The sequence below is a fragment of the Trachurus japonicus genome, chromosome 3 (assembly GCF_045865225.1).
Source record: "Trachurus japonicus isolate A0001 chromosome 3, Traja_1.0".
Taxonomy (NCBI): Eukaryota; Metazoa; Chordata; class Actinopteri; order Carangiformes; family Carangidae; genus Trachurus; species Trachurus japonicus.
In genome coordinates, this window is record NC_140909.1 from 15,044,546 (window position 1) to 15,062,764 (window position 18,219).

At 43.9% G+C, this 18,219-nt stretch overlaps 1 protein-coding gene across 1 annotated transcript; it reads left to right on the top strand.

Moving 5' to 3' along the window:
• Positions 1 to 274: 274 nt before the first annotated feature.
• Positions 275 to 17,826, top strand: urb2 (URB2 ribosome biogenesis homolog). The gene is made up of 12 exons (XM_085763756.1): positions 275 to 342; positions 789 to 945; positions 1,447 to 1,623; positions 1,964 to 3,111; positions 3,906 to 4,044; positions 4,215 to 6,672; positions 7,880 to 8,040; positions 8,166 to 8,276; positions 9,745 to 9,987; positions 12,850 to 12,946; positions 13,792 to 13,919; positions 17,253 to 17,826. The coding sequence occupies exons 2-12, from the start codon at positions 820 to 822 to the stop codon at positions 17,448 to 17,450; spliced, it is 4,986 nt and encodes a 1,661-aa protein (XP_085619882.1). The 5' UTR covers positions 275 to 342; positions 789 to 819; the 3' UTR covers positions 17,451 to 17,826.
• Positions 17,827 to 18,219: the final 393 nt, after the last annotated feature.

The window sequence follows — 18,219 nt, forward strand, 5'->3', positions numbered from 1 at the left end:
GTTTACATTTTTTTTATTCAGTATATAAAATGACAATATGGCGCTTGACATATTTTCTAACTTATTTCATTGATGATGAAGAGCATTTTAAAGTGTTTTTTTTCTTTTCTTCTTCTTTTTTTGGTAATGAATTAAAACCACAAATCTGTAATACCCTTTTATATTAAATTTTTAATCATGCGATGACCTCTTAACAGTTAGGCAAAAGAAAAAAGAAAAAAAAGGAAACTAACCCAACCGATAATGTCGATCGACTGTCGATTGCTTCCGACTGGCCAGCAGGGTGAAAGTTGAAGGTTCATCCCAATCTGAAAACAGGAGACACGTGTGGACTGGAAAGTTGTAAGTGTTGTAAGTAAACACACACACAAATACATAGCTGTTGTTTTGACAAGCAGAGTCGATGGTTTTGGGGGTAGTTTTGTTCAAATGTAGACGAGTTACAGCTCAAGTTTTAGTTTGTTTTTACATTCAGTAACCATGCTACGTGGCTAGGAGTCGTTAGCATTAAGTTAAGGCATGACAGCCAGTCTTGTCACAGTCTGACAGAGATAAATGAATAGAAAGTCGGTTTTAACACACCGACAGGGGCTGTTTTCAAATATGGAAAGAATTTATTCTCAGTTTCACACACACAAGTCTTTTCTGAGCCATTAAATGTGAAACAGTCTCGCGTAGAAAATGTGTGTTGGCTAAAAGCTCAGCAGCCGCAGCAGCAGCACCACGAGTTTCCAGACAAAATCTACCTACAAAACAGGCTGAATTAAATTATCTTCCCGTCTCCACAGGCCTGTGCAACCCGTATCTTTAGCTGCAGCGATGTCTGCCATCTACTCAGGCATCCACTTAAAGCTGAGGAGTCCTCAGACATCGTGGGAGGACAAGCTGAAGCTGGCACGGTTTGCCTGGATCTCCTCACAGTGTCTCCTGCCCAACAAGGAACAGGTGACAGCTGAAGTTGTCTCACAAGATGCTGTGTCTTTAAAAAAATGATGAAGATACTTGCTGTGTGTTTTAGTGTGTCTGCATTGTAGTTACTATTGTTGTGCCATGTTTAGACCCATTGTCTATGGTCATCGTTCACTAGTTGTCTATGCATTATCTGCAGATGTTGTGTGTCACTTTGTCACTACACTTTCCCCCCCTGAATTAAGTGTGTGAAGAATATTCCTACAGAGTTGACAGACACTGTAATTTTCTTCCAGATTTTTACTATAGGTGTTTGACAGGCTTGGATTTGTATCTCAATCTATGTTAAAGTGTGTCAATTTGTGGCCAATTTTACCTTTTAGAGACTTTCAACGTTTCGTCTTTGTCACTTCCCAAGTTTTGTTTATAAATTCTGTCATTGTTTCATTCTGGGATGGTTGACAAAAGATCGCTTGCACTGAATGAAGTTAAAAGCAGCATATTGATGATGTCTGCTGGTTCCCCTCCCATCTATAGGTGTTGCTGGACTGGTGCGCCCACGCTCTGACAGGCTGGTACAACCAGAAGGTGGAGTTTTCCCAAAATGTATTGGAGGGACTGTGGTGTTACCTCGATGACCTGCTCCACAGCCGCAAACTCCACTCGCTCCTGAAGCAGGGCAAGACCGTCAGTCTGAGGCTCAACATGGCACAGGTGCAAAATAGAAAAAATAAAAACACAATACTTCTTCCACCTACTTCAGACTGCAACTAAATGGGGGCATTTTACCCCTAAAATTTGAGTAGTGCAAGTAAATCTTTCATCTATTTGCGCATGCACAACCAGTAAATTTGCAGTTTAACACTGGTGAAACGTGGAAGGGGCGACTCAAAGAATCTGTTGCAACAGGTGTCAGGCCAATGTGTGTGAGGTTTAATGGATGAAAAGGAATGTAAATATTTACTGTACTGTGCAAAGTTAGTCTGGAGCCCTGTTGTGTCAATTTTGAGATATGAAGGTTTCACTGACACCTTTTTCCTCTTTCTCCGTCTAGCTGCTGCTTGACCGCCTCCAGGAGTGCGCCCGTGTCGGCTCCAAGTCGCTCCTGTGTGTGTCCACCATACTAAGCGTGTGTCAGGGCATCCTCTCTTCTCCTGTGCTCTCGTCCGTCTTTACCACCAAGTATGAACTCATGGTTGATCTACTGGCCAAGCTCTGCTCTCTGGCCTGTTGTGAGCTACAGCAGCCACTGCCGACAGAGTCCATCTCAGGCCGAGACGAGGCGATGACAGAGCCTCTTCAAAATGAACCGGCTTCTAACTTGGACACTTTGGACGCTCTCCCAGATGACCCGGAGCTAGATACTAATAATAGCTCTTCCAAGTCAAATGAAAAGCTACATTCATCTAATCTGTTTGAGGTGTTGCTCCAGGTGTTGTCGTGTTATTTGTCAGTGCAGCGGCAACAAGCCAACCCCAACAGAGTCTTCACAATGGTGACAAACCAGCTGATCCAGCCGCTAGTGCTGCTACGACACCTGCTGACTTCAGGGGAACTTGTCCCCTCTCAGACACGCTTGCGTCTCCGCCAGCAGCTGTGCAGAGACATCCGTGTCAAGGTGGACTCCATCCTCCAGTCTGCACTTTTCCCCTCCGAACACCTGACGTCCTACAAGGAGGAGCTCCTTCCGTCTAAAGAGGATTGTGGGAAACGCGGTGCAGGGGGGGCAAAAGGGCCCTTGAAGCCGGTCAGTGCCCTACTTTCCAAAGTGAATTCTCAGGGCTACTGTGAGCCGCCCCTGCTCTACTCTGTGAAGTCCAACACGTTGTCCCTGCTGTTCAAATTCTTTCTGGAAAGCTATGGAAAAGGAAGAGGAGAGAGTGAGGAGGAACACAGGATGCTATGTTTCTACTTTCTGAGCAGATTGGTCCCGGCGTTGGATCTAGGTCTTGATGGAAATTCGCTCTCACCTGCAAAACAAGAACAATCAGTCTCTGTGTCCCCGGAGGAGACGTCTCCCCCCGCCTCCCTCTGTCCCCCAGAGAGCTGGAGCCTGGCCCTGCTGGCTGTGGAGTCGCTGCTCAGCCAGGCGCTGTCAGCTGATATCTATAATGTAGCTGCAGACAGGATAAGACACAGAGAAGTGCAGCTCAACTTTTACCGAAGCCTGGGGCAAATGCTCTTCAACCAGGCCCAGCCAAGGTAACAAAGTGCTGCTCTAAATGTGCTCTTAATCATCTGTCCTCAAAATAATTAAAGGGATAGTTCAACATTTTGGCAAATTGGCCCATTGCCATAATCCCTATAGTCATAGCAGTAGGTTCGTTACCTTTAATTGTCGGTGCAAGATGTTTTTAGAATGGCGGAGCAGAGCTGCGAGCTGCTCAGAGCTACACTACAGAGGCTCATGGGATTTCTTGGTTTCCCTCATCAAACTCATCAAATACACAATCCATCAACTCCAAAACGCTCTGGTGGACAAGTTGTGACCTGCACATTCACCACGCTATGAGATAATAACAGAACGTTACCAGACAGAGTTGTTTTCGAGGTAAATTAATGCAAAACCGCTGATGGCGCGTTCTCGTCGGGGGCAGTTTTTCAGCAAGCAGTCTCAGCATTTGCCTCAAAAACAACTCTGTCTCGTAACATTACATTATTATCTCATAGCGTGGTGAATGTGCAGGTCACAACTTGTCCACGAGAGCGTTTTGGATTTGTTGGATAGTGTATTTGATGAGTTTGATGAGGGAAACCAAGAAATCCCATGAGCCCCCGTAGTGTAGCTCTGAGCAGCTCGCGACTCTGCTCCGCCGTTCTAAAAATAGCTTGCACCGACAATTAAAGGTAACGAACCTACTCATAAATCTATAGGGATTATGGCAATGGGCCAATTTGCCAAAATGTTGAACTATCCCTTTAAAAACAGGATTTTTTTTTTCTTTCAAATAAACACCCTCTTGGTTAGATAATTTAAAACTCTGTTTGTCTTGCAGCATCCCAGCGTGGTACCGCTGTTTGAAGGCTCTGTTGAGTCTCAACCACCTGATTCTTGAACCAGACCTGGACCAGCTCCTGTCTTCAGCCTGGGTCAACTCTGAATGCATGGAGGCACGAGTGCAACGGGCCAGACAGGTCTGAATTTCATAAATAAATCCCTAACACTAACCCTAACCCTTTTATTTGTTTGTATTTCATGTAAAAAATGTTTTCAATACTAAAGCCCAAGATGAATACAGAATTAAATTGCTAATCTATCAAAAAGAGAGAAGTTTTGACTGAGTAGATGTTTTACTTTTCCACAGCTCCTGGTGTGCAGTCTCCTTCAGACCTACACGAAGCTCCGCCAACTCGCTCGCCTCTTCTCTGAGCTCCTGTCTGTGATCTGTCAGCCGGCCCTGGATGAGCTCCGTCCTCCTCTGCTTTCTGAGGGCGTCTCCGCCTCCCTCAGGACCTGTCTTCTGGACACACCCCCGTCCCAGGGCCTAGAGATCTGCTCATTAGCGTTGGAGAGCATCAGGAGATATATCCTTCCTGATCTGGCAAAAGAAGAGCAAGAGGCAGAGGAAATGGAGACGGATGGAGATGATAAAGAAGAGAAAGGAGACGTTAAGGTGGATGAAGCGAGACGAGATGCATCTCTGAAGCTCTTCTCTCTCAGTCAGCTCCTTCATGCCGTTTTATTTAGTCTGAAGACTATAGATAACGCATCTCCTGTTCCTTTAGTCAGGCAGAGTCAAGCCCTGATGAAGGAGATGCAGCAGGTGATCAAGGACTTGCTCAGGCTGGTATCAACAGAAAAGAGGGCTGCAAAAACTAATGTAAATTCAGCACAAAGGACACAAAAGAAAGGCAGAAATTTGGGCCACAAAGAGTTAGAGAAGGTCCCAGACTCAGGAGAATTGTGGGAACAAAAGACCCAGGAGGCTGCTCTCCTCCTCAGGTACACCTGGTCAGAAGTGGACACCCTTTTTAATATCCACTGTAGCAAATACACATCTCTGGATTCAGCCCAGACGGCAGCTGTAAGCGAGACTAAAGACCAAGCTCCTTCTCACACCGACATAGAGAGCCTTGTATGTGGCGACACTTCCCGCAGCCCCATGAGCTGTTTACTACTCAAACTCCTCACTTTACAGCGAATGAAGAAAGTTTTGTTAGATAGCACCTCACCCCATGAACCCAGCACCGCGGCTCTGCTGAACAGGGCGGCCCAGTTCATCCTGGCTGAATTGAAGCTCGAGGAAACTCTTGATGGAGAGCAGGTGTGGGACGGGCAGATAGGCAGCGTAAATACCAGCTCCTACCTTGTAGCTCACCGCCATCTTGTCACATCCAATCTCCCTTTGATCGCCCCGCACCTCAGCGAAGAAGATGTGGGCTGCATAGGAAACGCTCTTATCAGTTCACTCCTCAGCAGACAGACAGAGGGAGGGAAGGAGTGTCCGCCCGGCTGTCTCTCCGTCGCCCTCATATCTTCACAGCTTCTCCAAAGCCCCATCCTCGCCGAGCTGCCTTCGCTTTTCTCCGCCACGGTTTGTTCCCTCACGCAGAGGATGTACGGTGTTCTCGCGGCAGCGCACGCTCCCAAGGTCTGTGCTACACTCTCAAAGTTTCAAAAGGGAGGAAATGATGCCAGTCAGGCTCTGTCAAAACCTGTGAACACAGAGACCATAGTTGAGGATATATTGGCATCCTCCAAGACTGGAGATGTGTTTGTATCACTGACTGATACACAAACAAAGGAACTGGTGGACTTGATCCAAATCTTGACAAAACTGCACCCAGATGGGATGAGCTCAGACGATCTCGCCTCCACTTTCCTCCTCCTCTTCTTCATGCTCACCTCCACCTCCAGTCAGTCAGACACGGCGGCGGTAGATCGCCCCGATGCCGCGTTCCTGGCGAAGGTGCTCAGGGTGCTGACTTGTCTTGTGGAGAGTTCAAACTTCAAAAGCGTTATGAAGCTCATTCACGGAGGCACGCTGCTGCAGGCGGCTGTGTCGTCTCTCCTCTGGCACAGCAGCGGCGGAAGATTTCAGGCCACGTGCAGCAGCGATTGGTTGGATTTAATCAAAGCAGTGCAGGGCTTCATCAGGTCCTCGGTGGAGTTGATTGTAACGAGAAACAGCAGCGTTCGACTCAACCTGGACCAGTTTGTCTCCTTCCTTACCAGTGAGGAGACAACAAGCAGGCAAAACGTTGCAGCAGCTGCTTCCAGTCAAACAGGAGCGTCCACTTTGCCCGTTCATCTTATGCTGGCGTCGCTTTCCTCCTTCGCCCATGCGATGACCTCTAACCTGGGGAAGAGCAAACCGCTCGATCAAATCTTGACACAGATGCTCACAAGAACGACCGCTGCGCTGGGACCGGCTGTTGAGTCCGTGCTGAGGCCCCAGACGGTCAGCGAAGCAGCCGTCCAGCCCGCCAGCGTCCTCGGTCAAGCCTTTGTAGTAGAAGTTGTCACCGTCATGCTGCGGTGTGAACTGTCCTCGATGTCCGTGGAGGACCGGAGCGAGGAGGGTGGCGCCACGCTCGCCCTGCACCACATGACCCTGTATCAGGGCTTCAGCCAGCAGATCCTCAGAGAAATAAACTCTGCACCCCGGCCCATGGACTTCCTGGTTTCCTCTCTCCACTTCCTGTCTACCTTCTACAAGGCAGTGGAGAGGACGAGAGGAGGAGAGGAGGAGGAGAAGAGTGGACAGGAGCTGAACGAGCTGTACATGCAGATACTACAGAATGTGCACAGACTGCTGACAGGTACACAGACATACAGTACGGTGGCATCAAGCAAACGTTTGGGCCCCCCCGGTCAAAATTTCTGTTATGTGAACAGTAAAGCAAGTTACAGATGACACATTCCCTTTACATTTTAAACAATATACAGCTCTGGAAAAAAAATAAGAGACCACTTTCACAAATGTTTCTTAAAAGCATCTCTACATGTATCACAGTCATTCTTTTCCTTTCTTTTCTTTTTTAAATACCAACACAAACACAACTCATTCTACTTAATGAATCACATCTGATTTTATAGGAAGATTTTATAGGAAGATTATAAAAACCACTGCTGGGATTAATCATTGACATTATCCCACAAAAACTGATTTATAAACTCTTCCTGAGTTACGATACGAGTTGACAATATTTCTTTTTCAATTTTTGGAGAGATGTTGTCGGTAGTTGATAGAATAAAACAAAAAAAAATTAATTTAATTTTACTCAAACACATACCTATAAATAGTAAAACCAGTGAAACTGATCATTTTGGGAGTGGCCACCCTGCATACTGTACAGTAGTTACATAGTAGCCCCCCATCCAAACCATCACAGCATGTAAATAGTAAATAGTTTGTCTGATACCTTGGTCAAAGTTATCCAAGAGCTCAAGTCTCCTGTGTTTCCCATTGTCTTGCAGGGTGCTGCTTTCTGTTGTTCAATATAAAATTGTAGAAAACAAAAATAATACACTGATGTTGCGGGTTTATAAGAGGGTTTCATGTTTAACTTTATGCCTTTTGGAGATCATTTAATCTTCCACTTGCTTAACTGTTCACATTAACAGAAATTTTCACCAGGGGTGCCCAAACCTTTGCATACCACTGTTGAGTAAACAACAAACATATCAATCACCTGTGCAATCAGCCGATACTCTCCTCTGCTTATTCAACACACTTAGTTTAGAAATTGATTGCACCTCATTTATTCTGTGCCTGCTGTTTTAGATTGGAAGCCCATGTCTCAAACAAATGCAATTCTGTTTCTCTAAAAGCAGAAACTAATCTATATATTACAATATATAAAAAATACAAGTACCAAGTCATCTCTGTGTGAGTGCAGAATGACAACACAATATATTATAAACATTTTAAGCATTTCACTTATTTCTAGCTATTTTTAATTAACTTGGTTTCTAATTATATCAATCTGCTTTATACTGAATGCAACACTATTATTTTGTCCACAGCTTCTTGGCTGTCCTCAAATGATCTCACTGAGCTGGAACCAGCTGTGCAGGAGCTGCTGCGCCACCTGGTGGAGAAAAGTACAACAGGTCAGTTCAACCTGCTGCTCTTGATGATCAGAGAAGGACTGGACGCTGGCAAGCTGAGGGCCGGAAACTACAGGGTGAGAGAGGACAACATCAGGCCTGCTTACCTGTACATTTTGTGGCTCATTTTAAAAAAGAAAAAATCTATGTAACATTTTTTTTTTTCAAATGTTTTTGTTCAAATGTTTTCACTCGTCTCCAGGAGGTGCTGTCTGCAGTTACCATCGTTACGCTGCTGTGCCGTTGTCAGCTACCTGCACCCTGCTCTAAAGCCCTGTGGCTCATTGCTCCACATATTATATCTGCTATGGTGGTGAGAAAAACACACACACTCTTAAATATACATTCAAACAAAACAATGTCATGTTTATGAACACAAGATGGAGCAGCCTTTAGTGAGCAGTGCACACATGTTACTTATTGACACATGCACACATGTTCAACTCCACCTTGAAAAAACATTGTGAATCATTATTAAGATCATTTTATCTCTCCTGTAATTTTGTAAGTGGTGTTAAATGAGTCCTATCAGACCATGTCCATGTCGACTTTTGAAACTTCCTGGACTGGGGACAAAACTTAGAGAGAAGAGAAATAAAACTAGTGCAGGTTGTGTGCCAGCCTGGCAGGAGGAGCTGCTTTCCAAACAGGATACAATCAGTGTTTTATGAGTGCAGGTGTGTGATGCTGGTTCGGCCAAATGCCCTTTTCACAAAGTAAAATCTTAACAGCAATGAGCACATCTAGTTTCATTAGAATACACTATGTGCATGTGTAGGCAAATAGAAGATGTATAAATAGATAAAATAACATAACATAAAAATATCAGTATAGGTTGCCCTTTGACATTAGGATAAAAAGGATATTTTACCGAATGCTCCTCAGGCATCTGTAACAACTATGTTTGAAGCACAGCACGTGTGACAGCTGTCTGAAGTGACTCAGCAGCCAAATGACAATCAGTATGCTGATTTCCACTGGAACGACTGTTCATTGTAATCTCCGTCGAGGCTCCTTTCGGTCAATGTGTTTTTCATCAGGCCACACGGCAATCTGCTAAACCGTCCTGCAAATATGCACAGAGTATTTTAATACGCTAACCATGCTGTCCCTCTAACTCCTCTCCTCCATTACCCACAATCGCTGTGTCCATATGTCATCTGTGTAATCTCGCATTTTTATGTATTTCTTTCACACTCTTCTCTTCAGACAGTGTGGGAGAAGATGGTCAGATTTTAATAGCTATAAAATATGAATGTTTTTAAAAGCAGGTATAGATTTATTTTTTGTCAACTTCCGGGTTCTTGATCAGAAAGCCTTTGGTAAAAATGGGCAAAGTAGGGTAGTATCCAAAGAAATTGGAGGTTTTAGTCTATTCACAGAGGATATTGTGATGTGTCGCAGTTGGAAAAGCACAGGTATCAATAATAAAATCAATGAGAGCTGTATTTCATGTGGCTGCTGCGTCAGAGTCCTGGTCCTGGACTTGTTCATGTGGCTCATTGTCAAACTGTCATAACTCACTGGGACACTTAAATAGATCAGAGCCGCCATTAATGTTATTGGTAACAGCTGTGGAGCTCATTCTGTGACAAGTCAAAATGTCGATGTAAAAAGCACTGCTGGGCGTGTCAAGTTCACATTTAATGGAGTATAAACTACTTCCCTGGCGTGTCTTTGTGTGCATCTGTGCGTGTCTGCAACTACTTGCACTCGCAGTCGTCCAAATGTTGTTTTTTTTCCTCTCTAACTTGCTGTGCGCTATCTCTCCGTGTGAACAGGGCTTGGTGAGGTCATCGGGTCAGGACGTCTCTCTGGCCCTCCCCTTTACCGTTCCCACGGTGACGTCAATGACGTCACTGCTGCGCCAGGGGGAGGGGCTCATCGGCAACCCTCATCACGTGATCCTGGTGCTCGGAGCGCTGCAGGCGGTGTCCCTCGACCACCTCACCCCACTCGTCTACCGGTCGGCGTTCCTGGCTGTTCATGAGGCGCTGTTCGCCATCATCCAGTGTCATCCTCAGGTATGAAGAGGCAGGCGGTGAATGAGTGAGGCAGCACATGATTAGATGAATGAAAAAGTATTTCAACACAGTATAGCACCTTAAGGTATGTCCAAACAATTGTACATTTTTTGTATCTTCAACAAAAACCCATAAATACAACATAAATCAACAATTTTTGATGTAGCTGCATAGTGGAAATCAAGTTGTCCTTTCTCAGTGGTGGACAAAATATGACACTGTTGAAAATGCATCAAACCTAGTTCAGCATTTCTGCAATTTCTTGCTTCTTATCACTGGAATACACACAGATATCATTACATCTGCAATAAGATGTTATCAGCCAGTACATGACTCTGGCTAATTTATCAGTTTAGCTCCAGTAGAGATGTAAGATATCAGATTAGATGAAGATCAGGGTTTGATTTACCCCCTGGAATAGGATTTGGTTTAAGAACAAGATGAAAATATAAAGCACGGAGCACATGAGAGAGATGTAGACGGATAAAATGTAGACATATGCACAGTAATTAACAAGTGTAGCACATAATAAGAAAATGCATACCATGTGAACATGAGTCTATAATTAGTGTAGTAGAGGATCTCACACAGGTCAGAGAGACTTTGCCACAGATTTATGGCATTTACATTATCATGGCGTACACATCATGTGACAGATGTGCAGGCAGATTTGATTAAATACTTTTTATCTGTGATATAACAACATGTGGTCTGTAGTAGTTTTTAAGAACATGTTCTTTTTTCTTTTTTAATTTTCTTTTTGGATCATTTTAGAGTTTCTTCATTTATTACCTTGGTCTAACAAGGTCTAACCAGTGATATGGAGGCTTTTTCTGCTCTGGGATTTGCCTCAAAGTCCAACACCCCCTTCATGGTGGAGGTTTCTGGGACTGTAGGCAGATTGGGAAGATGACTACAGACACTTCTCAGGGCTGAAGGAAACACCCTGCGTCTGTTTAGATAAAGAATAATTTACTGTTTACAAATAATATTTTACTCTCATAAAGAGGTGTATGTAGGAAATATAGAAATAGAACACAGTTATCTTTGAATGTAGGTAGGAAATTATAATTTTACTTTACTCAGGTGTTGTATAACATGATATTTATTAGTGTTAAGTCTTAACCTCAGGTATTAGTACACTGACCTTATTATGGACTACATTTAGTGTTATACATTTTACACACACACACAAATCTACTCATGCACACATAAAAGAAAATGCAGTATGTGCCTTAAACTGTGCTGCTGAATCCACACGATGCCCCAGAGGAATGTCGACTTGAACCAGAGGATATTGCAGCTCACCAGTCGCGCTGCAGCTGCACGAAAACCTCATAACATCCACTTTTCAGCTCTAACTCAAAGTGTTTGTATTTCCCACCAAAATGTGACAAAGAAAAGACACAACAAAGATTTTATTTTTATTGTTTGCATAAAAAATGTAAATGTTTGTAAAGGGAATTTACATTCCAACTCTCGCGTGATCTTTTGTTGCACTGGTGTTAATGTGATAATCTTTTAGGTCCTCAAACTCTCAAATGTTGACTGTGTGTTTTTTGTGCGACAGTGTGCGACTGAAGCGGGGCAGCTGTATTGAATAAAATGGGGCAAGAGCCAGCTAACCGGTATCAGATGTTTGTGAGGACAAAAGACAGCAGTAAAGGAGACCAGCAGAGAGGGAGGAAGAGGAGGAGGAGGAGGGGGACACAAAGAACGAGAGGAGATTACATTTATAGAGGAAGAGAGGGAAATAAGAAATCAGTGATGAAGAGATGAGAAAAAGAAGCTGGAGATGGAGAACAAAGGAGTAAGATGTGATAGGAATGTGATATGTGAGGAAAGTTTAAGGACAGTGAAGAAGAGGGAGTGAGATGGAGAGAGGAGGTGTGATAGGACAGAGAGGAGGGAGGGAGGAAAGGAAGGAGGGAAGGAGGGAGAGAGGAGGTGGGAGCTGGCATGCAGCAGCGGTTGGCATGGTGCAGGTTTAAGTCGATGGAAACCATTACTGAGCCCCAACCAGAGCTGGTGACATCATCCCCCTCCTTTTTTATATTCCTTCTCTATCTTCACCCCTCCCTCCCTCCCTCCCTCTACCCGGCATAGGCCTCGAGCAGAGAGAGAGAGAGAGAGAGAGAGAGAGAGAGAGGGAGAGGGGTATGGACTGAAATGCATACGTAGCTCTTTTGGGAATCCAACTTCCACCTCAGTCATTTACTGAACTCAGTTTATGGCTGGAGCAGTGGAAATTATGTAATAGATGCATAGTGCAGGATTGTGTTGTAGCCATTTCCAAAGACTGTTCTCTGTTCAGTGTCTGAAAGTCTAAAAACTTACATTTCCTCTTTACATTTTAAGAGAAAAACACTATTGGACATTACCGCCTGTATAATTCTCTCCGTAAAGTGAAATACTTAACTCCAGGACTCATGCATGTTCTTCGACTGTACTGTCACATTGAGGGGAAACGCTCTGCTTGTCTTGAGTGTCCTCTCTACGCATTCCCCTGTAATTCGACCAGATTCATTTAATTACACAAGTGCTGAGGGTGTAAACTGCTATTTAATGGAACCAGTTGGTTTGGGTTGAGTGGGACTCATGAGGAAATCTGCTGTGTCAGAGCTGTGAATAGGCCGCAGTTCACGGTGCAGCCTCCCCACTTTGCTGAACACAGAGGGTTTCAAACCTGAACAAAGTGCTCTTTATGTCTTTGAGCAGCGCTTAAAGTTTCACTGACAGCAGTGTTATGACAATCCAACATGCAAAATGGAGCAGTTGTCTCAGATGTTTGAGCCCTATTTACTTACTCATCTACTGTGTGTGTGTGTGTGTGTGTGTGTGTGTGTGTGTGTGTGTGTCCAGGTGATGCTGAACGCAGCTCCGTCCTTTTTAAACGTCTTCTACCGTCTGGTGGCCTCCATCATGCAGGAGGGTCGTCAGAGAGGAGACAGTGACACAGGTAACAGCAACGGGCTCGGAGAGGAAAATGTTTAAGACTTTGACTTGGTGAATAATTGTAGAGTTTAAGCCGGCAGTGGAGCAGTTTCATTGGAAAAGTGTGTAATGAAACGCTCAAGGTAGAGAAAGTTAATAAGAGCGTTTATAAAAGGCCTCGCTCCCTGATGGAATAAATCCCATTCGTCTAATATTCCCAACATGCTCACAGAGTTGTTAATGAATGAATGAATATGATACTCGGCTCTGCCCAGGTGTTGATTGTTCTTTGACGCACTCCTGTCTTTGAAGTGCAACAAAGAGTTGGATGGCAGCTTGGTGACAAATTGTATTGAACTGTATTGAATTTTGAGACGTAGATTCATCTTTCTACTCTTTACCTGTTACTGTTACTGACAGGGACCAAGTCTGATATTCACTCTGCAGCAGCAGCAGCTTCCAGAAATAGTGGAAAATGAAGGCGCGGGACTTTGATAGTCTTGACTAATTTTTTACTCTGGACCCACAGTTACGTAAGAACTGACATCTGTTGTAGAAACCTCTGCCTAGTCACCATAGTAACTATTCTTTGCACGTCAACAGGAGTGCTGTGTAAGCAGTAAGCACTGCACGTTGTAGAGGTATCTTTAACTTTTGAATTGGAGTTCAGTTGCTGCCATAGTTGAATTCATGTGTCATTTATTATTTAGGCTTAAAAACACATTTAACTCTTACTGAAACTGGGGCCGTTTGCACAGCAGGTAGTGGAAGTGAAGCAGACTCCTGGGCAGCGAGGAGAAGTTTCCAAACTTTTCCACAGTAAACTTAGACGAGGTAAAACTGCTCCTTTCTTCTTTTTTTATGGTCCAGGTTGTGACGTGTATCTCCAGTGCTCCAGACTGGTAGAGAGGATGTACTCTCACATCGCTGCTACAGCTGAGAGCTTCACCACGCTGTCAGCCTTCATCGTGGCTCAGTACGTCACAGAGCTGCAGAAGGTACGCACACACAGACACACACAGACACACACACACACACACACACACACACTTTGAATGCTCACTGTGTCCTTTTTGCCAGAATTAACATTGGAAAATGCCAGCAAACACACACAGACGCACAATTGCATACAGTCATAGTCAGCTCAGTTCCTCATTCAAGCACATCTGCTTTACTCTGTGATTTTTTACAGCTGTGACACTGACACACACACACACACACACACACACGCACACACACGACATGTATGAATGAGGCCGCAGGATCTCAGCTGATCCTTTGATCCAGGCCTGTTTGTCTGGTGGTGCGTGCTGAGCTGGAGAGATTGAGCTGGGCAGAGTGACGGAGAGGGGGACGGGGAGGGGGACAGGGAGGGGGACGGGGAGGGGGACAGGGAGGGGGACAGGGAGGGGGACGGACGCCGACGCTCAGAGCAGAGATGTGAAGTATTTCCATTGGCCAGATTGTAAATGTTCACAAATCTCAGTGAACAGGTCCAGGATTACTGTAAGTCAATGTGCTGGAATGAAGCTTTAGGCTGGATGTTCCCTCAGAGCAGTGAGTCACGTCTGGTTGGAGAGCACGGCTCCTCTCTTCTACCAGACTGTATTTAACATGACGCCAGGCTGACTCAGCAGTTTCCAGCGGAGTTACACATCGAGAGAGGGAGACATGAAAGTCCCCGTCCAGACAGACAGACAGACAGACAGACAGAGGCCGAGGGACGGACACACACACAGACAGACTGGCAAGCAGAAATGATGCAAAATAGGTGTTTGGGATTCCTTGAGCTCTGCGTGAGTCGTCTAATAATCCTAGAATTGGATTTATGTTGTGCTCTTAGTCGGGCATTTCAAAGAGATGGACCTTTTTTGCAAGTCAGAGGTAATTTAGCCGCCTCTGTGTCAGAGCTGCTTCTAATGCCTCTCAGCCCAAACTGAACTTTCCAAGCAGCAGCCAGGTGTCATTAGTAGAGCTGCAGTTAGAAAAGCTGGATTATTATGCAGGTTGAGTTCGGGCATTTGGGCATGTCCTAACATTATTTTTCTTTAAACTTATATAAACAAATTGAACTTAGATGAGTAAATTAGGGCTCTGTGCTTCTGTTACATTGCAGATCTTGCAAGGTTGGTTTTCGACCAAGAGGAGCTATGTGGAAGGCAGAGAGCCTCTATTTGCCCTGTAACAAGTAATTTAACCATCACAGTTACTTTGAAGCTGTTTAATTAAGGCAAAATGTAGCATAGTTAAGGAAAAGATCCTGCATAGTTCCTCTTTAAAAAAAAAGAAATGGGCATTAAAATCAATGCAGCAGGACCAAATTGTTGCTTTTATTACAAACATTCACCTTCCTTGTCAGCATCTGGTGCCGTTATAACCCACATTATCCATATTACCATATTACCCATGGTGCACCTTGATGACTCAAAGATTCTGGTATGTTTTACAAGTATAATTTGATTGTAGCCTCTAATAGAGATGGGGAACAGGATATAAAGTTCTAGTAAAACAACCGCTGTCAGTCACAAACGACTTCATTCAACTTTTTTTTGTTATATGCAGAGTTGTAAACTTTGAGGTGCAAAATATACACACTTCACTTTTGAGGTGAACTTCATTTGAATATCCTTATTTCATTCAAATCAAATGCATATCACAAGTCTAGATGCAGATGGTGAGAAAACCTTCAGTTAGAAAACATCTAAACCAGCGAGTATATGTTGTACTATCCAAGTTAGCCGAGTAGATTCACCTTCAATCCACAGATCGACAGAAGTGAAGTTACACGACAGATGGTTTGATGTACAACCAACATTTAACACGTGCACTTTTGCAAAGCAGCATTCAACGGCATGTTTTGTGTAAGAATAAAAAGCTTTAGTGCAAAGACTGGATGTGAGAGAGAGCAGCGCCTCATCACTCTCCAGAGGCCACAAAGTGCCGGCATGACCTCAGCCACAGACGTGAACCACAGACATGAACATAACTTTGCCTGCTGCGACTCGGCTCCTCCTCTTCTCTTCCTCTTCTCTTTCACTGAATCCAGACCCAGCCATGAGGACAATCAGTGCACCACTAACTGTAATTACTGTCCACTGCTGCTCCACATGACATTCGCTTGGAAACTGCTCTTTGCAACAAAAAAAACCCCATAATAGGCCTGTTCATAATGTGAAGCCTGTAATTAGGTGAGTGAGTTTCTCTATCTAATTATTTAAGAGGTGTGGTGGCCAGCGGAGAGCAGCCATCATCTTGTCCCTCTTTGTCACAGTGTACATCAAAGTGTGACATCCACAGGTGATGGTGTAACGCCTGTCTACCTGTGGGGGCGTAATGTGACAGGGATGGATAACCAGACACTGTTGAATGTTCTGCACACAATGTTTTCTCACAGTTTGCCTCAGGCTGTAGCGTGTTGTCACGTACATACGGATTTTCACATTAGTTTACTGAGAAAGATGAAAAGATGATCATGTTGCAGTACTTGTGGAGAATGGAGGAACATACAGCGGGGAAAATAAGTATTGAACGCGTCAATAGACTTGCATGGTGAACATGCATAGATGCCATGGCGGTTGAGCGCATTACTCATTGTTTTTTTTGTTTTTTTTTTACAACTGTATCTGCTGATTCCAGGTCTGTCTAAAGCTCCCTGTCAGTGGTCCTGGGCTCTTGGACGACTCTTCTTAGTTTTCTTTTACTCTGTCAGAAATCTTGCGAGGAGCACAAGGTCGTGGCCAGTTTATGGTGAAATGTTGTTCTTTTTAGTTCCGGATAACGGCTCTAACGGATAAAACGGTGCATTCAGACACGTCTGTAACCGATGCCATCAGTATGTTCTGCAACATAGGTTTCTGAAGGTCTGGGGAGAGCTCTTTGCTTTTCCCCATCATGAGATGCCTCTTGTTGGTGATGAGAAACCTTTTCAAAGGCGTCAGTTTGGACTAAACCAGCTGATATTACTTTGCACAGAACGTTACACATAACTTAATTTATAGACATAAACGTTTGGATTTCTTTCTATGTGTGCATTACTTTGGTTGTCTCCAACATCAGGTGAAAATCTCATGTCAATAGCTCTATTAGAAATATATATAGAAATATATATTTTCTGAGAAAAAGGTTGACACGTTCAATACTTATTTTCCCTGCTGTATATGTGTGTGAGAGAGAGAGAGAGGGAGTTGGTGAGAGGATGTATCGACTAGTAAAACAAAGATTTGACAAACATAATGTGAATTTTCTGATTTCCTTTTGCCATATTTCAGATTCCTGTTCTTCTCCTGAGCTTTTATTCCTTTTCATAACCTCTCTCTTGTTGACATCTCCAGGTTACTCTGCGGCCGGACATTAAGCAGCATCTAACTGAGGGGATCTATCAGATCCTGGACCTGTGTGTGGAGCAGGATATCAAGTTTCTGACGGCCGGGCTGCAGATGGGAGTCAGAGAGGTGTTCAATGACCTGTATGGCAGCTACACCCACTACCACAAAGCACAGAGGCAAGGAGAGGAAAAGTACACCGTTTGAACTCACAACAACAACTTTCAGTTTAGGTTCCTATGTAATTACATGGTGCTAAGACAACACCATATATACGTCTGACTCTGTATGCATATTTCTCATTTTGAATATGCAAAAGCATGGTGCCATAGTCTATAAACAGTGTAAACACAGTGAGAACACTCTCAGGGGATTTCTCAAGGTTTGGACCACAGATGTAAAGGAATGAAGACCAAGACTGTGCTGCCTGATGTAACTGATTTATATTTTCTGTCTGCAAAATGGTAGAAACATACCATTTACATACATGCAGAATGCTTTGGTTACACCATAAACGTGACGGCAGCACCATGGAAACTGGTCATTAAGACGTTTCTTCTTGCCACAAATGACATAAAATGTTGTGTTTGTATTACTGTATGAGTCAAAGGAACTAGTTTCAATGAGGTGTGGTTTGCATTTTGAGTTGTGGAAGAAAATGTGGGTTTGTATGTGATCTGTATTTCTGACTTTTCAGAATCATTTAACATAAAATTGAATTCAAAGCTGCCTCAAGCTTCATTTATTACATCATTTTGTGCACAATGTTGTTTGTGTCTTCGAATGTTTTACCTTTAATGGAGGACAGTACAGGACCAGACAGGAAATCAGTTCAGATTAGTGAATTTTATTGATCCCCTTATTGATCTGAAATAGGAGTTAATAGAGAGGGGGACATAAGATATACAGATTCAACCCAGGTATGTTGTAGGGACATGATTTACACTGTCAGACCCACACTATGTTTTTGTTTGAA